Here is a 22,617-nt window from a genome sequence, read left to right as displayed (position 1 = left end):
AGGCAGGATTGTGCCTATTCATTGCTATATTCTGGGTCTATCCCAGCATGCACAGAACTTTGTTGTTGTTGTTCGGTGCGATCTTATTTCTGACTCATAGTGAACCTGTGTAAAACAAAACAAAACACTGCCTGTCCTGTGCCATCCTCCCAGTCTTTGTTATGTTGGAGTCTGTTGTTACAGCCACTGTGTCAATCCAGCTTGTCAAGCGTCTTCCTGTTTTTCACTGAACCTCTACTTTACCAGGCATGATGTTCTTCTCCAGGGAATTGTTCCTCCTGATAACATATCCAAGGCATGTAACAAAAGTCTCACCATCCTAGCTACCAAGAAGTACTTTGGCGGCATTTCTTATAAGACAGAATTGTTTGTTCTTCTGGCTGTTAGTTGCTGTTGTTGTTAGGTGCCATTGAGTCAGTTCCGACTCATAGTGACCCTATGCACAACAGAATGAAACACTGCCCGATCCTGAGCCATCCTTACAATCGTTATCCTTGAGCTCATTGTTGCAGCCACTGTGTCAGTCCACCTCGTTGTGGGTCTTCCTCTTTTCCACTGACCCTGTACTCTGCCAAGCATGATGTCCTTCTCCAGGGACTGATCCCTCCTGACATGTCCAAAGTATGTAAGATGCAGTTTCTCCATTCTTGCCTCTAAGGACCATTCTGGCTGTATTTCTTCCAAGACAGATTTGTTCTTTCTTTTGGCAGTCCATGGTATATTCAACATTCTTCGCCAGCACCACAATTCAAAGGTGTCAATTCTTTTTCTGTCTTCCTTATTCATTGTTCAGCTTTCACATGCATATGATGTGATTGAAAATACCATGGCTTGGGTCAGGCACACCTTAGTCTTCAAGGTGACATCTATACTCTTCAACACTTTAAAGAGGTCGTTTATAGCAGATTTACCCAATGCAATGCATCTTTTGATTTCTTGACTGCTGCTTCCATGGCTGTTGATTGTGGATCCAAGCAAAATGAAATCCTTCACAACTTCACCTTTTTCTCCATTTATCACAATGTTGTTCACTGGTCCAGTTGTGAGGAATTTTGTGTTTTTTATGTTGAGCTGCAATCCATACTGAAGACTGTGGTCTTTGATCTTCATTAGTAAGTGCTTCAAGTCCTCTTCACAGGTTGTGTCAACTGCATAACACAGGTTGTTAATGAGGCTTCCTCCAATCCTGATGCCCCGTTCTTCTTCATGTAGTCCAGCTTCTCGGATTATTTGCTCAGCATACAGATTGAATAGGTATGGTGAAAGAATACAGCCTTGACGTACACCTTTCCTGACTTTAAACCAATCAGTATCCCCTTGTTCTGTCCGAACAACTGCCTCTTGATCTATGTAAAGGTTCCTCATGAGCACAATTAAGTGTTCTGGAATTCCCATTCTTCTCAATGTTATCCATTATTTGTTATGATCCACACAGTCAGATGCCTTTGTATAGTCAATAAACCACAGGTAAACATCTTTCTGGTATTCTCTGCTTTCAGCCAGGATCCATCTGACATCAGCAATGTTATCCCTGGTTCCATGTCCTCTTCCGAAACCAGCCTGAATTTCTGGAAGTTCTCTGTCGATATACTGCTACAGCTGTTTTTGAATGATCTTCAGTAGAATTTTGCTTGGGTTTGATTTGGGTGATATTAATGATATTGTTCTATAATTTCCATATTCAATTGGATCACCTTTCTTGGAAATAGGCATAAATATGGATCTTTTCCAGTTAGTTGGCCAGGAAGCTGTCTTCCATATTTCTTGGCATAGACCAGTGAGCACCTCCAGTGCTGTATCTGTTGAAACATCTCAATTGATATTCCATCAATTCCTGAAGCCTTGTTTTTCACCAATGCCTTCAGAGCAGCTTGGACTTCTTCCTTCAGTACCATCGATTCCTGATCATATGCCACCTCTTGAAATGGTTGAACATTGACTAATTCTTTTTGGTATAATGACTCTGTGTATTCCTTCCATGTTCTTGTGATGCTTCCTGAGTCGTTTAATATTTTCCCCATAGGATCCTTCACTAGTGCAGCTCAAGACTTGAATTTTTTCTTCAGTTCTTTCAGCTTGAGAAATGCCGAACGTGTTCTTCCGTTTTGGCTTTCCATCTCCAATACTTTGCACATGTCATTATAATATTTTACTTTGTCCTCTTGAGGTGCCCTTTGAAATCTTCTCTTCAGCTCTTTTACTTCATCAATTCTTCCTTTTGCTTTAGCTGCTCGATGTTTAAGAGCAAGATTCAGAGTCTCCTCTGACATCCATCTTGGTCTTTTCTTTTTTTCCTGTCTTTTCAATGACCTCTTGCTTTCTTCGTGGATGATGTCCTTGATGTTGTTCCACAACTCATCTGGTCTTCAGTCACTAATGTTTAAAGCATCAAATCTATTCTTCACATGGCCTCTAAATTCAGGTGGGACATACTCAAGGACATATTTTGGCTCTCATGGATTTGCTCTGATTTGCTTCAGTTTCAAGTTGAACTTGCATATGAGCAATTAATGGTCTGTTCCACAATCGGTCCCTGGCCTTCTTCTGACTGATGATATTGAGCTTTTCCATCATCTCTTTGCCACGGATGTAGTCATTTTGATTTCTGTGTGTTCCTTCTGTCGAGGTCCATGTGTATAGTCGCCGTTTATGTTGGTGAAAGAAGGTATTTGCCATGCAGAAGTCATTGGTCTTGCAAAATTCTATCATTCGATCTCCAGCATTGTTCTATCACCAAAGCCATATTTTCCAGCTACTGATCCTTCTTCTTTGTTTCCAACTTTTGCATTCCAATCACCAGTAATTATCAATGCATCTTGATTGCATGTTCGATCAATTTCAGACTGTAGCAGCTTAGAAAAATCTTCCATTTCTTCATCTTTGGCCCTAGGGGTTGGTGTGTAAATTTGAATAATAGTCATATTAACTGGTTTTCCTTGTAACCCACCACTGGCTTGTAGGCATATGGATATTATCCTATCACTGACAGTGTTGTACTTCAGGATAGATCTTGAAATGTTCTTTTTGATGATGAATGCAACAGCATTCCTCTTCGAGTTGTCGTTCCCAGCATAGTAGACTATATGATTGTCCAATTCAAAATGGCCAGTGCCAGTCCATTTCAGCTCACCAATGCCTGGGATATTGATGTTTATGCATTCCATTTCATTTTTGATGATTTCCAGTTTTCCTAGATTCATACTTCGTACATTCCAGATTCCGGTTATTAATGGATGTTTGTAGCTGTTTCTTCTCATTTTGAGACCCACCACATCAGCAAACGAAGGTCGCAAAAGCTTTACTCCAACCATGGCATTAAGGTCAACTCTACTTTGAGGAGGCAGCATTTCCCCAGTCATCTTTTGAGTGCCTTCCAACCTGGGGGGCTCATCTTCCAGCACTATATCAGACAATGTTCTGCTGCTATTCGTAAGGTTTTCACTGGCTAATGCTTTTCAGAAGTAGACTGCCAGGTCCTTCTTCCTAGTCTGTCGTAGTCTGGAAGCTCAGGTGAAACCTGTCTTCCATGGGTGATCCTGCTGATATCTCAATATCAGTGGCATAGCTTCCAACATCACAGCAACACGCAAGCCCCCACAGTGCGACAAACTGACAGACACGTGGTATATTCAATAGTCTTCGCCAAGACCATAATATGAAGACATTAATTCTTCTTTGTTTTTTCTTATTCACAGTCCAGCTTTGACATGCATATGAGTCAATTGAAAACACCATGGCTTGGGTCTTTGAAGTGACATCTTTGCTTCTTAATGCTTTAAAGAGGACTTTTGCAGCAGATTTGCCCAATGCCATACATGCTACTTCCGTGAGTGTTGGTTGTGGATCCAAATAAAACGAAATCCTTAATAACTTCAATATTTTCGGTGTTTATCATGATTTTGGAGCCCTGCTGGCTTGGTTAAAATTGTGTGCCAGCTTGTCTGGGCCATGATTCTTAGTTTTTTTACAGTCATGTGATGTTGTGACCACTTCCATGTTGAGATTTGATATAATGTGATCACCCCTATGATGGGATCTGCTGTGAGTAGACAATCAGTTGAAAGGAAAATTCCTTGTGCTTGTGGCTTGCATTGAATATAAGTGAACATTTTGCCAAGGCTTGTGGGCTTTTACTTACTTTGGATCCTGCAGCTGGCTCCTGTTTGACTTCCTGTTCTTGGGACTTAAGCAAGCAGCTTACCTGCAGTCTTGCCTGCTGATCTCTGGATTCATTGATCTTCACAGCCTGTGAGCAACAGCCCTCCTATCTGACCTGCCAATCTTGAATTCACCAGTCCCTGCAGATACATGAATCAGGAGAAGCTTCCAGCCTGACCCATGGACTTGGGACGTTCTGGTCTGTACAACCCCGTGAACCATTTCCTTGATATAAATCTCTCTGTATATATATTTATACTTTTTACTGGTTTTGTTTCTCTAGAGAACCCAACCTAAGATAGCTGCTAACCAAAACGTTGACAGTTCAAATCCAACAGCTTCTCCTTTTAAACTCTATGGGGCAGTTTTACTCTGTCCTATACAGTCGCTATGAGTCTGAAGCAACTTGACAGCAATTGAGTTTGGTATCATGATGTTGCTTATTGGTCCAGTTGTGAGGAGTTTTTTTTGTTTTTATGTTGAGGCGTGATTCATACTGAAGACTGCGGTCTTTGATCTTCATCAGTCAGTGCTTCAAGTCAGTGCGAGCAAGGTTGTGTTATCTGCACATTGCAGGTTGTTAATGAGTCTTCCTCCAATCCTAATACCTCATTCTTCTTCATATAGTCCATCTGCTCAGATTATTTGCTCAGCAGACAGATTGAATAAGTATGGTGAAAGGATACAACCTTGATGCACATCCTTCCTGATCGTAAAGCATGCCACATCCCCTTTTTCTGTTCAAACAAATGCCTCTTGGTCAGCTTGAATTTATGGCAGTTCCCTCTTGACTTACTACTGCAATCATTTTTTGAATTATCTTCTGCAAAATTTTAATTGCATGTGATATTAATGATATTGTTCAATAACTTCTGCATTCTGTTAGATCACCTTTCTTTGGAATGGGCGCAAATATGCATCTCTTCCAGTAGGTTGGCCAGGTAACTGTCTTCCAAATTTCCTGTCATGGATGAGTGAGCACCCCAGTGTTGCACCTGTTTGTGAAACATTTCAATTGGTATTCTGTCAATTCCTGGAACCTTGTTTTTCATTAATGCCTTCCATGTAGCTTGGATTCTTCCTTCAGTACCATCAGTTCTTGATCATATGCTACCTCCTGAAATGGTTGAATATTGGTCAGTTCTTTTTGGTACGGTGACTCTGTGTATTCCTTCTTTTTTTTTTTTTTTTTTTTTTGATTCTTCCTGTGTCATTTAATATATTTTCCATAGGAAAAAACAGAACAAAAACAAAACCCATTGCTATCCAGTCGATTCTGACTCATAGCAACCCTATAGGCAGAGTAGAACTGCCCTATAGGGTTTTCAAACAGTGGCTGCTGGATTCGAGCTGCCTGTCTTTTGGTTAGCAGCTGAGCTCTTAGCCACTGCACCATCAGGGCTCCTTTGCCCACAGAATCCTTCAAAAGTGCAACTTGAGGTTTGAATTTTTTTCTTCCTTTCTTTCTGCTTGAGAAATATCAACCACGTTCTTCCCTTTTGATTTTCTAACTCCAGGTGTTTGCACATTTCATTATAATACTTTACTTTTTCTCTTCCAGCTACCCTTTGAAATCTGTTCAGCTCTTTTACCTCATCATTTCTTCCATTCACTTTAGCTACTCTACATTCAAGGGCAAGTTTCAGAGTGTCTTCTGACATCTATTTTGGGATTTCTGTCTTTTTAATGACCTTTCACTTTCTTCATGTATGAAGTCCTTCATGTCATCCCACAACTCGTCTGGTGTTCAGTCATTAGTGTTCAATGCATCAAATCTATTCTTCAGATGGTCTTTAAATTCAGGTGGGGTATACTGAAGGTCATATTTTGGTTCTTGTGGTCTTGCTTTAATTTTCTTCAGCTTCACCTTAAACTTGCATATGAGCAATTGATGCGCTTGTTCCACAGTCTGCTGCTGGTCTTGTTTTAACTGATGATATTGAGCTTTTCCATCAGCTCTTTCCACAGATGTAGTTGATTTCTGATTCCTTTTCTTCATCCTTTAGGCATGCTTAATGCTTAATTGAACAAATTATAAGTGAATTAAAGATTATTTCATGAAACAATTTTACAGGATGGACTAGACAGTTATTTCTTTTCTCTGAACTTGTCAACAACAGCTCAGCAAGAGGCATTGTCCTGACTGAATTTACAATGACGGATTGTGAATGCCTTCATTACCTAAATTTGAACACAGATGAAGATTTACATGATAAAATAGTACATGCTGCTCTGCCTACACTTACCATTAGCTGGCTCACTCCTCAAGACTAATCTTTTTCTAAGAAATATGGTGCTGCAGGCTGCCACTATCACTGAGGAAATCCTACATTAGAAAAATTCACCAGAATCACAAAATGAAAAACAATAATTCCTCTTCTGAGATCATCACCATGGATAAGGTCCAATTTACTATTTTTGTATTTTCTTGTAGAATGCAAAAAAACTTTGTAATATGGGACATCTTTGCTGATTAAAAATTTATTTTAACTAAGCTACAAGGAGGGAGAGGATACCAAGTTCAGTCTTAGGATTTGAATGCAGGTTTTATGTTCCTTTGGCTGTAGACAATACGAAGCAGAGTGGGCTGTGGAACAGTATTAAGCAGTCATAAAGTAGTGTTGCCGAGTTAGCTGTTTCCTGTCTGTTTGCTCCTGTGGTGCTGAATATTTTCAAAAGCTTACTTTTGAATTCTGAAATGATATTCTGTCCTAGAATTATTCAAATCTTTATTCGTTAATGGGTGATTATTTAAATCAAGCAGATTTAAATTAATTTAAATGAAGAAGCACTAGTTAATTTATTTAGCATTTTAAAAATAAAGATTAACTGTGGAATTAAAATTAATTCAAAACAGCCCTTAAAAATTAAAAAATGCCAAATGAGTTTGCTAGGTCCACTATTTATTTATTTGACTTTTATGAAAATACTCATGTATGAAGAATGATTTGTTTAATGTGAAATACAACATAGCAAAATTTCCCTACATGTCATCATAAAGTGCCTCCTGAACTACTGGTCACCATTGAAGTTAAGAGCATTGAGTTGCCGTTCAGTTGGCACCAGATTTAAATCCCAGCTCCATTAATAATTATTGGCTGGGAAGCCTTCAGACAGTTATTTGCCTTGTTTGTGCCATAGTTATCTTAACTTGACTCATGAACCACTTTTTAGAATTATATAATATAATGTATGTCACTTTCTTAGCATCGCCTAGCACAGAGTAATGCTCGATAAATGACTGAGCTGTCAATATGTCTTTCTTTCCTTTTACTTTGCTCTCCTTGCAGTTAAAATGTAGAGATGGTAGGCTGCTCTCAAAGTTATTCTGGACATAAACTCTAGAAAAAGTTAGAACAATGAGTGAGCAAGGGACCTACCCTTTTTATTTTAAAAAGTCTGGCGTATTGTACATAATACTGTAGCTGCTTAATATATGCATTAATGAATGAGCAAATGGTCTTTCTGGTAGTTGGAAACAAAAGCAAGCCCAGAAACTAAAAATAATTCATGATATAGACTGATTCCTGAATAGGGAAGAAATAGACTGGAAGACTTCTAAAGTTCATTTCAATTTAAAATGCTGAAATATCCTCATAAAACTAGAAAATATTCAGGAAGCCATGTAGAGTAGGTGAACATTTACTTTATCTGTATAAAATTGCTTATTTATGTACATTAGGATTTCAAATATATGTACTGAACATAAGCAAAGTAGTATAGCTAGATAGGTAGATGATAGATAGATTAGGTGATAGATAGATAGATACTGTACACAGAGTATTCTTTCTTTTTTTTTTTTTTTCGTTGGGAAATTCAGTCCTTTATACTTAAATCTATCTGGATATAAGGACATGCAGGTGTGCTCCAGGATAAACAAAGGGTGTTTTTAAAAATATAGAGTTTGATCTCTTTTTTATTCTTATTTTAATTGAATTATGAATAAAATAACCCACTTCCAAAAGAAGACAGGGTAGATAACGAATTTTTTACTCCATATATTGTAACTATTATACCTACTCCTCAGTTATTAACTATCTCATGATCTGACATTTTGCATTTATGACAGTAGTAAAAAAGCTACTATACGACTATTTTGCATATTAACGATGTACATCTGGCAGTAATGGACACCGAGGTGTGAGGAGAGAGTAACACTGACTATGGTAGTTAAGGTTATGTGTAAACTTGGCTGGGCTATGATTCTCAGTTTGGCAGTTATGTAATGGTGTAATTTGACAGTTGTGTAATGATGTAATCATCCTCCATTTTGTGATCTGATTTGGTCATCCTCCATTTTTGCATGACACCAATTTTCACATAATGACCTGGTCTTTGGAACCTACCCCTGTCAGTAAGGAGGACTGGGTTTACTTCCTACCTAGGTAAATTCCTATGGATGTCTTTGTATCATTAGAAATGTCTTTCCCTCTATCTTTATGTACAGACTTCTGTCTTGGGTGCATATTCAGGTACGTAGTTTACATCTTGTAACAATTCAAAATTCAATAATACAAATATTGTTTGTTCTTATCAAACTAATACATTAAAAAAAATTTTTTTTTTTAGAAGAGAGAAATCCCACAATATAGCTGAAAATATAAAATAAAAGCCATGATGCTCATGTTAAACATAACAAGTAAATTGCAGAATACAAAAGAAACTGCCATTCCCAAAACATTACCAGTTATAGATTATATGCTGTTGTTGTTAGGTGCCATTGAGTCAGTTGTGACTCATAGCCACTCTATGTACAACGGAAAGAAACACTGCCAGTCCTGAACCATCCTCACAGTCATTGCTATGTTTGAGCCCATTTTTGCAGTCACTATGTCAATCCATTTTGCTGAGGGTCTTCTCCTTTTTCACTGTCTCTACCAAACATGATGTCCATCTCCAGAGACTGGTCCCTCCTGATAACATGCCCAAAGTACGTGAGATGAAGTCTCGCCATTCTCACTTCCAAGGAGCATTCTGACTGTACCTCTTCCAAGACAGATTTGTTCCTTCTTCTGTCAGTCCACGGTATAGTCAATATTCTTCACCAACATTATAACTCAAAGGCATCAACTCTTTTCTGCAGATTTGCCCAGTGCAATGTGTCATTTGATTTCTTGACTGCTGCTTCTGTGGGTGTTGACTGTGAATCCAAGTAAAATGAAATCCTTGACAACTTCAATATTATCTTTGTTTATCATGATGTTGTTCATTGGTCCAGTTGTGAGGATTTTTGTTGTCTTTATATTGAGGTGTAATCCATACTTTTTATAGAATATATATACAAATAAAATAAATTTCTCACAAGTTGATAATTTGGTAAAATGGTCACTTGACAAATTGCTAAATCTGATGAAGTGTTAACTTGCAAATTATTCTGTAGTCACTATCCCATGATTTTGTCTTTTTTTAAAATAAAGCCCTATCATGAAATGCTTTTGAATCCCAGTTCTAGAGTCAGATTGTCAGGTTTCAAATCCCAACTCTGACACTAAATATGTGACCAAATGATTACCTCTCTAACATGGTTTTAGTATGATGATTGAATGATGTACTCTATGTAACGTGCTTAGCATGGTGCCAAGAACACAAAAGGCACCAAAATAATGTTAATTAATGGTATTTTCAAGAATTTAGGAGGTGATTGTTAGAGTCTACTCAGCCTGGTAATTTTATCTTTGAAAGTTCAAAATTGGCATCAATATTACAATTTTGATGAGATCCTACATATACTCAATCACTAAGTTTGTGCTATGATTTCCAAATAGATATTTTTATTATGCATTTCCTGTGTCTTTGAATTGATTGACTTTCCTGAAAGAGTACATGTGGGTTTAGGTTTGTAGTCCTAATAATTAGGAATCCCAGGAATTACTTTAGTTCATTCCTTACTTTATGCTTGCTTTATTTTATGCTCTTTTCTTAACTTTTGCCACAACCTTTTTACTTATGACTTAGCAGCTTGCACTGTACTCCCAATTCCAACATATTTGTAGTTACATTTATTTAGACTGGGAAATATCAGACCCCAGAAATGATCTTATTAGCATTCATTGTGACTTGGTCATCAGTTTGTAAAAATATGTGTTAAGGACACAAATTAGCTATTGCCAGTGTTCACGGGAAAATCTTGTGGTTTAGAAAATTGTGTTTCCATGTGTATGGCACATTTTTTTAATTGTACTCTATAAGTTCACTCATTCTAGAAGACTTTAATAGCAGAAGATAGCAGCAACACAATATCTTCAAATACCAAGAACTTCAATATATATTTTAACTTATATTAACTTTTTAACATATTTTCCAACTTCTCTAAAATTGCAGAGGTTTAGAAGCCTTAACTAATAAACTAATTAGCTCGTTAACTACCTGGCGTATACAGATAACACAACCTTGCTTGCTGAAAGTGAAGAGGACTTGAAGCATTCCTGATGAAGATCAAAGACCACAGCTGTCAATATAGATTGCATCTCAACTTAAAAAAAAAAAAAAAATCCTCACAGCTGAGCCAATAAGCAATATCATGATTAAACAGAGAAAAGATTGAAGTTGTCAAGGATTTCATTTTACTTGGACTCACAGTCAACACCCATGGGAACAGCAGTCAAGAAATCAAAAGATGCCCTGCATTGGGCAAATCAGCTGCAAAAGACCTCTTTCAAGTGTGAAAAAGCAAAGATGTCACCTTGAAGACTAAGGCATGCCTGACTCAGGCCATGGTGTTTTCAATTGCCTCATATGCATACAAAAGTTGGTTGATGAATAAGGAAGACCAAAGAAGAATTGATGCCTTCAAATTGTGGTGTTGGCTGAGAATGTTGAATATACCAAGGACTGCCAAAAGAACAAACAAGTCTGTCTTGGAAGAAGTACAACCAGAATGCTCCTTAGAAGCAAGGATGGTGAGACTGCCTCTCACATACTCTGGACATGTTTTCAGGAGGGGTCAGTCCCTGGAAAAGGACATCATGCTTGGTAGAGGGTCAATGAAAAAGAGGAAGACACTCAAGGAGATGGACTGGCACAGTGGCTGCAACAATGGGCTCAAGCATAATAACAATTGTGAGGATGGCATAGGACCAGGCAGTGTTTCGTTCTGTTGTACATAAGGTCACCACCTGTTGGAACCAACTCAATGGCACTTAACAACAACAACAACTAATTATTATTGTTATTGTATCATTCCTTTAAAAAAGAGATTTGTGATGTGACAACAAATGTAACTAATTATAAGATTACACAAGTACATGAGATTACTTTGAAAGCCTTTAAAAAATTATAAATAACAAAAGATATAAAATTTATATTTAATTTATGAATAGTTAATATAAAAAAAAAATTTTTTTTTTATATCTTCTGATAAGGCTTGTTACAGGAATTTGCCTATTTTATCACAATGCTTCAAGTCAATTCTGACTCATAGTGACCCTCTAGGACAGAGTAGAATGGCCCCATACTGTTTCCAAGGAGCAGCTGGTGTATTCAAAATGCCCACCTTTTTGTTAGCAGCCATAGCTCTTAACCATTGCGCCACCAAGAATCCTCCAGCTATTTTTTTTAATATAGTGTGTAAAATTCATAATTCTGTTATTTCCTGGGGGGTGCAAATGGTTTGCTCTTAGTTACTAACTTAAAGGTTGGCAGTTTGAACACACTCATTGACACCACAGAAGAAAGGCGAAAGAAAAACCTATGGAGCAGTTCTACCCTGTAATACACGGGTTCACCATGGGTCAGAGTCAACTCGATGGCAGCAGTTTATTATTTGATATAGGACAAGTTATGGAAATGATTTTTAAAAGCATGTAACAATTATAGTCACTGATAGAAATCAGTAATTTAATTAGTATGCCTATTTAAGAATTAATGATTTTATAATGTTATGGTAAAGTAAAGTGAATGGGCAAACTACTGTGTTTGACGCATTAATTGTGCTCCCCAAGTACCATCCTCAGTCACCCAAGCCCTTTTCTTCTTCAGTTCTCTGGGCCTCAGATTCTTCATCCGATAAGGAAGTAACTGGATGAGGTTAGACCGTCTCTTCATGAGCTCCAATCTGGTGCTACCTTATGCTCACAGGCAGAAGTCCGGTGGCACAGTGGTTAAGCACTTGATTGTTAACCAAAAGTTGGCGGTGGAACCTACCAACTGCTCTGCAGGAGAAAGATCTGACAGTCTGCTTCTGTAAAGATTTACGGCCTTGGAAACACTATAGGGCAGTTCTGTTCGGTCCTATAGGGTCACTATGAGTAGGAGTCACTCAATGGCAACGTTTTTTTTTTTTTTTTTCTTTAATGCTCTTGAACAAAGAGGCCTGGTGACAAAGTGGTTAAAGCACTCGGTATGGCAGTTCGAACCCACTAGCCATTCCACAGGAGAAAGATGTGGCAGCCTGCTTCCATAAAGATTACAGCCTTGGAAACCCTATGAGGCAGTTCTACTCTGTCTCTAGGGTCTCTATGAGTTGGAATTGACTCAAACGCAATGGGTTTCCTCTTTTTTCCTTGGAAATGCTCTTGAGGAAGGCATCTCCTAATACATAACACATTAATAAAACCAATTAATCAGTAAGGCAGATACACTTAGAGTTCTTTGGATTCAATTGGAAAGTATCTTCCCATTATGAAAACCTTAATCCTAATTATTAATTTCTGCACTTTTTAAAAACATTTTATATTATATTTTTATTATACAATTTTATTAGAGGCACACACTCTATTCTTAATAAAATGGGCCAATAAATCAAAGTTTGTTCATTTTACTTCACATATCCATTTTCAAACATTCAGGGATATGGAAGTACAGGCTTTTGACTAACATTCTTAAAAGTTTAGTAGTTTAATATTATAATTTAGGTAGGTAGATAGATAGATGATAGACATGTAGATAAATAGGTAGGCCACAGAAAATTTTTATAATGGCATTCCTTGAAAAATATAATCCTCAGAAAACAGAAATCAAGTCAGCACTTGGATTTAACTTGTGTCTGCAAGCCAGCAAAACACTTTAAAAATAAATCCGGCTTTAATGGCATCTACTGAAAGCAGTAGAAACTATTGGATTTTTAATTTCTAGAGATCTTAAGGCACCTTATATGGAGCACTCTTTTTGAGAGCTCCCTGTTTCTTCCCTGAAGACTTATACTTATTGGCATGTTACTATTGATTTATTTAGAATACATATCTTTCATTTGCACATTTTTCTTCTCTTTTTTTCCCCCTCTTTCTATCTAGTATACAGTATGGACTGCCCTCTGGGTCATCTGGAATGTGTTCATTATCTGCTTTTATCTGGAAGTAGGTGGACTCTCTAAGGTGAGTTTATCATGCTTTTAAAGTAACTTAAAAGAGCATACTTATTGATAACTATTATGACTGCACACTATTATATATGTAAGCATAGTGATCTAAGTAATATTACAAATGGAATTACTAATCTAAAAAGATTTGGGGTACCATTCAGCAAAGACTGACCTTGCGAAAATGTTAATATCATGGAACTTCAAAGCAGTGGCTTAATGTTTAGTTTGTTATCCTGAAGTGGAGCTTGGCTTCCAACATACTTTTATGTTCATCTTTAAAAGGCATAGTGTCAAAGTGACCACAGCCCCAAATGTGAGGTGAAAAACAGTTTTGAATGTTCTCGTACTTTAAGTAGGAGAAGGAATTGACTAAAATGTTAATGTAACAAACATGAATGGCAAATTTCTATTTTTATATGAGTATTAATTCTGGAAAAAAAAGTTGACAAAGAATGAAATCCTTGTACATGTAAGTGGAACGTATGTTTACTCACACATAAGTGCATTTGTGTGGCAATTCCTATTCTGAATTCCTGATCAGACTGAAGAGATGTCTGAGTGCAGCATGAGATGAATGTTCTTTCCACCTGCCTAGAACAAATGTCAGCAGAGCACGTGATTTCATTATGCCTCCTGTAGAAACATCTTTTGATTGCCACCCGAATGTAAGTGCAGCTTCGGTTTTGGTTCTAAATGTATTGCTTAAGCATTTTTCTTGTAAACCTGCACAATTTCACAGTAGGGAAGAAACATAACGGTATAATTACAAAACAACGGTGAAAGCTGTTATTATTTTTTTTAGATTACTCATTACTAACTATATTTGTTCTAACTTAATCGATTGTTTTACGGAAAGTCTCAAATTTTCTGAGTAATGCGATGATCTTCCACAAGCATTTGTGGCTTTGATCTTAGAAAATAACCTTGACTAGCACGGGCGATTTTAGGATTGTTAGGTTCTGTCTTGATTCAGTCAAGAAGCAAAAATCCCTGCAGGATTTTCTCCAAAACCTCCAGAGGTGGTTTCTTTTTGTTCTTCACTATAATAACTTTATAATTAGAATTTGTCGTCCTTTTCTCATGTTGGCAAATGCGTTCAGAACCAAAAATGACATTTCCCATGCTAAGTTCCATACATACACATTAACATTTACTTTTAATGTTTGTGCTATTAATTGCATTTCACCGCTCATTTCTAAGAAAAAAAGTGCCTAAATGAGTAACCAGCTGTCTTTTGTAACACGCAAATTATAAAATAGCTTTGAAAACCCAAATCCTATGAATAAAATAACTGTGAGGGTTTGGGTTTTAAGTTAAGCAGAGCATTTTTCAACCCATTTTGTATCATATGGCTTCAATGGTCATTTTAAACCATGTTTTTATTTCACTGGGAGGAAATTACCTTTTATTTTCTTCCATATAAGCTGATTTGGAGTAAATTGCCAATTAGACCAAAAGAAATGTGCCCTGTGGATTTGGCAGCATGGTGTGTTGGAAAAAGACAGAATTTCAAAGCATAAGTCTTTAGTTCAAGTCTTACTTTAACATTTACCAATTACGGGCCCTGAATAAACCATTTCACCATGGTAAGTCTCTATGAAATGATAATAAAAATACCAGAAACAAGCAAACAAAAAAAAAAACCTTGCCATCCAATCAGTTTTGACTCATGGTGACCCCATATGTAACAGAGTAGAACTGTTCCATAGGATTTTCTCGGCTGTAACCTTTGCAGAAGCAGATTGGTAGGTCTTTCTTCTGCAGCACCACTGGGTGGGTTTGAACTGCCAACCCAGGTTACAAATGAAGTGCATTCCTTACAGTATCTTTTACTTGAATTTGTAGGTAAGTTGGAACAGGTGCACACACAGTTCTTATTTAACCTCGCATGTACTTTAGTGCAAGAAAAGGCTCTAAGCCTTTTCAGTGATTTAAAAGCTGTACGTGCAACAAGCGAGCATGATTTCGATGAAGAATTTGTTGTGAGTAGGAAGTTGTTCAGTTGTTTCAAAGTGTGGGCAAATTTACAGAACAGTAAAGAGCAAGTATGAGTTGTCCATAAGCTGGACATTTGTAACCCAGGGACTGCCTGGTTTTCAAATATCAGCAGTTTGAAAGGTTTCAGTGGGGCTTCAGAATAAGACAGACTAGGAGAAAAGACCTGGTGATATACTTCCAAAAAAAAAATTGACCAGTGATTAATTTTCTGATAATAATTATTCTGATAATAATTGTCTGATATGGTGCTGGAAGATGAGCCCCTCAGATTGAAAGGCACTCCAGATATAACTGAGGAAGAGTTACCTACTCAAAGTAGAGTCAACCTGAATGATGTGGATGGAGTAAAGCTTTCTGGACCTTCATTTTCTGATGAGAAGAAACAGCTACAAACATCCATTAGTAATTGGAACCTAGAATGTACAAATTATGAATCTAGGAAAATTGGAAGTCATGAAAAATGAAATGGAATGCTTGAAGATCAATATTCTAGGTATCGGTGAGCAGAAATGCACTGATACTGGCCATTTTGTATCAGGCAACCATGTGATCTACTATGCCAGGAACAACGAATTGAAGAGGAATGGCATCACATTCATCGTTAAAAAGAACATTTCAAGATGTATCCTCAAGTACAATGCTGTTAGTGATAGGATAATATCCATATGCCTACAAGGAAAATCAGTTAAGGCTACTATTATTCAAATTACTCACCAACCACTAATGCTAAAGATGAAGAAATTGAAGACTTTTACCAACTTTTACCTTCTGAAATTGATCAAACATGCAATCAAGAGGCATTGATAATTACTGGTGATTGAAAGATGAAGTTTGGAAACAAAGAAAAAGGATCGGGAGTTGGAAAATATGCCCTTGGTGATAGAAATGATGCTGGAGATCACATGATAGAATTTTGCAAGACCAAGGACTTAGTCATTAGAAATACCTTTTGCCAACAACATAGTCCATGACTATACACATGGGCCTCAAAAGATGGCATCCACGGGACTCCAATCAATTACATCACTAGAAAGAGGTGATGGAGAAGTTCAATATCATCAGCCAGAACAGGGGCCAATTACAGAACAGACCACCAATTGCTCATATGCAAGATCAAGTTGAAGCTGAAGAAAATTAAAACAAGTCCATGAGACCAAAGTAAGACCTCGAATATATCCCACCTGATTTACAGACCATCTCAAAAATCGATTTGGCACACTGAATACACTAAAGACCGAAGACCAGTAGAGTTGTGGTATGACATGAAGGACAAAAGACAGGAAAGAAAGAAAAGACCAAAGCGGATGTCAGAGGAGACTCTGAAACTTGCTCTTGAATGTAGAATAGCTAAAGAAAATGGAAGAAGTGATGAAGTAAAAGGGGCTGAACAGAATATTTCAAAGGGCAGCTTAAGAAGATGAAGTAAAGTATTATAATGAAATGTGCAAAGACCTGAAGTTAGAAAACCAAAAAAGAAGAACATACTTGGCATTTCTCAACCCGAAAAAATCGAAGAAAAAAATTAAACCTCGAGCTGCAGCACTGAAGGATTCTGGAGGCAAAAAACTGAATGACACAGGAAACATCAAAGGATGATGGAAGGAATGCGCAAAGTTACTCTACCAAAAAAAGTTCGGTCAACCTTCAGTCATTTCAGGAGGTAGCATATGATCAAGATCCCATGGTACTGAAGGAAGAAGTCCAAGCTACACTGAAGGCATTGGCAAAAGACAAGACTCTGGGAATTGACAGAATACCAATTGAGATTCTTCAAAAAACAGATGCAACTCCAAAGGTGTCACCAAGCTGTGGCCTTTTCAATTGCCTCATATGCATGTGAAAGCTGGACAATGAAAATGAAAGACTGAAGAATTGATGCATTTTAATTACATAGTTGGAGAAAAATATTGACTATACCATGGACTGCCGGAAAAATGAATAAATCTGTACAGCTAGCATGCTCCTTAGAATCGAGAATGGCAATACTTTTTCTTGCTTACTTTGGACATGTTATCAGGAGGGACCCACCCCTGGAGAAGGACATCATGCTTGTTAGGGAGTCAGCAAGAAAAAAGGAAGCCCTCAAAGAGATAGATCAACACAGTGGCTGCAACAGTTGGCTCAAACATACTTATTATTGTGAGGTTGGAACAAGACTGAAAAACATTTTGTTCTGTTACACCATACTTGGTTTGTTCTATTCTATTGTAGCAGGGTGGCTATGATTTGGAAGTGATTCTGCAAATTAGAGCTGAGCAAGAACCCTTGAGGAACCCAAACACTTCTGCCACCCTCCTATGTTGAATTCTTTGTTAAGAAATTCCTTTCTGTATCTTTTGGTAAGTTCTCCATCCTCTGCTATTTCCTGAAAACATTTCTTTGAATTACCCCCTTGGATAAATTAATAGAAGCCGCTCTTTCTATGCTTTGTTTTTTTCCCCCAAAATATAATGTTTTAAATTTTTTAATTAACTTTATTTTTAGGATTATAGAAAAACTGTGCAAGAAGTACAGTTTCCATATATCCCTTCTCTTGCACACAGTTGCCCCTATCGTTAACATTTGGCAATAATGTGGTACATTTGTTACAATTGATAAATCAGTATTGATATATTATTATTAACTAAAGGCCATAGATTACATTAGGGTTCACTCTTTGTGTTCTTTGTGTTGTATAGCCCTGTGGGTTTTGACAAATGCATTATATCCTATATCCATAATTACAATATCTTGCAAAATAGTTTCACTGCCCTAAAAATGCCCTCAGCTTCACCTATTCATTCCTCTCCTCTCTCACCTGAATCTCTGGCAAACACTGATCTTCTAACGACTCTATACTTTTGCCTTTTCCAGAATGTCGCGTAGTTGTCGTGCAATATGCAGCTCTTTCATACTGACTTTCTCTTAACAATATGCATTTAAGTTTTCTCCATCTCTTTTCATGGCTTGATAGCTCATTTCTTTTTATCAATGAATAATACTCCATTGTATGGATGTACCATAGTTTATTTATCCATTCACATATTGAAGGGAGCCCTTGTGGCACAGTGGTTAAGCACTCGGCTGCTAACCTAAAGGTCAGGGGTTTGAACCCACCAGCCACTCCATGGAAGAAAGATGTGGCAGTCAGCTTCCGTGAACATTTACAGCCTTAGAAACCCCATGGAGCAGCTCTACTCTGTCTTATAGAGTTGCTATGAGTTGGAATGGGTTAATTATGGATAAGTCACCTATTGAAGGATGTCGTGTTTGCTTCCAGTTTTTTATGCTTATGAATAAATCTGCTATAAACATTCATGTGTGGGTTTTTGTATGGACATAAATCTTTAACTCATATGGATAAATAGCCTGTGAACACAATTGCTAGATCATATGGCAAGACTGTTTAGCTTTGTAAGAAACTGCTGAACTGTCTTCCAAAGTGGCTGTACCATTTTACATTTCTGCCAGCAATGAATGAGATTTCCTGTTGTGCCACATCCTTGTCAGCATTTGGTATTATCAGCGCTCTGGATTTTAGCCATTCTAATAGGCCTGTCTGGAAACCCTGGTGGCATAGTGGTTAAGAGCTATGGCTACTAATCAAAAGGTCAGCAGTTCAAATCCAACAAGTGCTCCTTGGAAACCCTATGGGGCGTCGCACTCTGTCCTCTAGGGTCGCCATGAGTAGGAATCAAATTGATGGCAACAGTTTTGGGTTTTTTTTCAGGCAACAGGTATGTACTAATATTTTATTGTTTTAGTTTGCAATCCCTTAATGATATACGATGTTGAGCACCTTCTTATATGCTTATTTCCTATCTGTATGTCCTCTTCAGTGAGGTTTCTATTCAGATCTTTGCCCATTTTTTAATTAAGTAGTTTGTTTTCTTATTGTTGAATTTCGAACGTTCTTTGTGTGTTATCAGATATGAGCTTTGCAAATATTTTCTCCTAATATGTAGCTTGTCTTTTTTTTCTTAACATTTTTTACTGTAGTAAATATATATATATATATTTGTCATTTCAACATTTTTTTACATGTATGATTTAGAGACTTTAATTAAGTTCACTATGTTGTGCAGCCATCACCAGTAAATATTTCCAGTTTTTTCTGTCACCCTTAACATGAAGCTGGGAAACCCTGGTAGCAATAGTGGTTAAGAGCTATGGCTGCTAACCAAAAGCTTGGCAGTTTGAATCCACCAAGCACTCCTTGGAAATTTTATGGGGCACTTCTACTTTGTCCTGTAGGGTTGCTATGAGTCAAAAACGACTCAATGGCAATGGGTTTGGGGTCTTTTTTTTTTTTTTTTTTTTTTTTAAAATGAAGCTCAGTACTTCATCCCTCGTGTCCCTGGTAATCACTAATAAACTTTGGTCACTATACATTTGCCTATTGTAAGTGTCTAAAATAGATTCTGGAACAGGAAAATGTGGCTTGCCCTTAGGTCTATGATGCATTTTGATTTAATTGTTGTGAAAAATATAAGGTCTTTATCTGCATGTAGATGTCCTATTGATCCAGCATCATTTGTTGAAAAGGCTATCCTTTCTCCATTTAATTGTCTTTGCTCTTGAGTCAAAAACCAGTTTACTATATTTCTGGGCTCTCTCTCTATATATCTCTTCCACTAATACATTTGTTTATGTTTTCAACAATACCATATTGTTTTGATCACTGGAGCTTTATAGAAAGTCTTAAAGTTAGGCAGTGTCAGTTTTCTGACTTTGTTCTTCAGTATTTATGTTGGCTATTCTGGATCTTTCCCTTTCCATGTCAACTTTATAATCAGTTTGTCGATATCCACAAAATATCTTGCTGAGATTTAGACTGGGATTGTATTGAATTTATAGATCAGCTCGGAAAGAACTGACATCTTAACAGTCTTAAGTCTCCTGTCCATGAACATGGAATATCTCTCTATTTAAATCTTCTTTGCATTTTTTCCTCAGAGGTCTGTAGTTTTCCTCATATAGATCTTGTACATATTTTGTTAGACTTATAATCTAAGCATTTTTTTATTGGTGCTAATGTAAATGGTGTTGTATCTTTAATTTCGAATTCCAGTTTTTCACCGTTGGTATATAGGAAAGCAATTGACTTCGTGTATTAACCTCGTATCGTGCCACCTTGCTATAATTACTTATTAGTTTCATTTTTTGTTGATTCTTTGGGATTTTCTATACGGACAATCATATCATCTGTGAATAAAGACAGTTTTATTTCTTCCTCTCCAGTATGTATGCCTCTTATTTCCTTTTCTTGTCTATGGCATTATCTAGGATTTTCAGTATAATGTTGAATAAAAGTGGTGAGATGAGACATGCATATCTTTTTTGTGACTTTTGGGGGAAAGCACCTAGTTTCTAACCACTAAGTATGATCTTAGCTGCAGGTGTGTTGCAGATGTTCTTTACCAAGTTAAGGAAGCTCCTTTCTATTCCTAGTTTGCTGAGCATTTTTATCGGGAATATACATTGGATTTCTCAAATGCTTTTTCTGCATCTGTTGATATAATATGATTTTTCTTCTTTAACCTGTTAATGAGATGGATTACGTTAATTGTTTTTTGAATGTCGAATCAGACTTGCATACCTGGAATAAGTTGTACTTCGTTGCGGTGTATAATTCTTTTTATGCATTGTTTGGTTTGCTAAGATTTTGTTAAGGATTTTGGTGTCCTCTAAAAATATGTGTTGTAAATTTCAAACCCCTATACCTGTGGATATAATCTCATTTAGGAATAGGACGTTCTTTGTTATGTTAATGAGACTATATCTCTGTAGGAAGTGTTTTAAGCCAATCACCTTCAAATCTAAAAAGAGCAGATTAGCCACAGAGAAAGAAGCACAAAGCGGGGAAAGATAAATGCCACATGAAGATTGCCAAGGAACTTAGAAATGGAAGCTGAAAAGAGGCAAGGACCTTTCTCCAGAGCCTACAGAGAGAACACCTTCTCCTAGAGCCAGCACCCTGAAATTGGACTTCTAGCCTTCTAAACTGTGAAAAAATAAAATTCTCTTTGTTAAAGCTTCCCACTTGTGATATTTCTGTTATGGCAGCACTTAGAAACCTAGTACCTATGTTCATAAGAGATATGAGTCTGTAATTTTCCTTTCTGCTAATGCTTTGCCTCATTTTGGTACTAGGGTAATGCTGGTCTTACCGAATGAGTTAGGAAGTGTTCTCTCTATTTCTATTTTCTAAAATGGAGTGTAGAGAGTTGGTATCTTTTGTTCCTTAAATGTTTAGTAAAATTCACCAATGAACTCATGTGGGCCTGGTGCTTTCTGTTAAGAAGGTATTAATTATTGCTTCAATTGTTTAACAGATATAGGTCTATTCAGATGATCTGTTTCTCCTTGTGTGAGTTTTCATAGATTGTGTTTTTCAGGGAATTGGTTTATTTCATCTATGTTATCAAACCTGTGGACATAGAGTTCTGCACAGTATTTATTATCCTTTCAGTGTTCGTGGGATCAGTAATGGTGGCCTCTCTGTGATTTCTTATATTAGTAATTTGTGCATTCTCTTATTTATTTTGGTAAACACTTCATTTTTTAAAATTATATTTTAGTTAAAACTTTACAGCACAAATTAGTTTTGCATTCAAAAATTTACATGCAAATTGTTTTGTGGCACTGGTTGCAATCCTCACAATGTGTCAGCACTCTCCTTCTTTCCCTTTCCACGCTGGGCTCTCTGTATTCATTTGTTCAGTTTTCCTGTCCCTTCCCACATTCTCATCTTTGACTTTGGGCAGGTGTTGCCCATTTGGTCTTTTATACTTGATTGAGCTAAGAAACACGTTCCTCACGTGTTGTCTTAGTTATCTAGTGCTGCTATAACAGAAATACCACAAGTGGGTGGCGTCAACAAACAGAAGCTTCTTTCACAGTCTAGTAGGCTAAAAGCACAAATGTAAGGCATCAGCTCCAGGGGAAGACTTTCTCTGTAGGCTCTGGAGGAAGGTCCTTGTCATCAATCTTTCCCTGGACTAGGAGCTTCTCAGCACAGGGACCCCCAGTCCAAAGGATACATGCTGTTGCCTCTATTTTCTTGGTTGTATGAGGTCCCAGAAAGGGGCTGTAGTGCTGCCACTGTCCACTTTTGAGTGGTACCTGCATATCCCACAGAATCATCTGTAAACCAAGCACAAGTTTTCTTCAGTCTATTGGTC

The 22,617-nt window shown here is 37.2% G+C and overlaps 1 protein-coding gene across 1 annotated transcript in view; it reads left to right on the top strand.

Moving 5' to 3' along the window:
* Positions 1-22,617, top strand: part of NKAIN3 (sodium/potassium transporting ATPase interacting 3) — an 852,054-nt gene that overhangs the window by 451,060 nt on the left and 378,377 nt on the right. Inside the window, exon 3 of the mRNA XM_049853728.1 lies at positions 13,389-13,469. Coding sequence (XP_049709685.1) covers positions 13,389-13,469 — 81 coding nt within the window. The remainder of the gene's footprint in view (positions 1-13,388; positions 13,470-22,617) is intronic.

Source organism: Elephas maximus, chromosome 15 (genome assembly GCF_024166365.1).
Source record: "Elephas maximus indicus isolate mEleMax1 chromosome 15, mEleMax1 primary haplotype, whole genome shotgun sequence".
Lineage (NCBI taxonomy): Eukaryota > Metazoa > Chordata > Mammalia > Proboscidea > Elephantidae > Elephas > Elephas maximus.
Note: the sequence above shows the minus strand (reverse complement) of the source record. Positions and strands in the feature narration are given on the sequence as shown.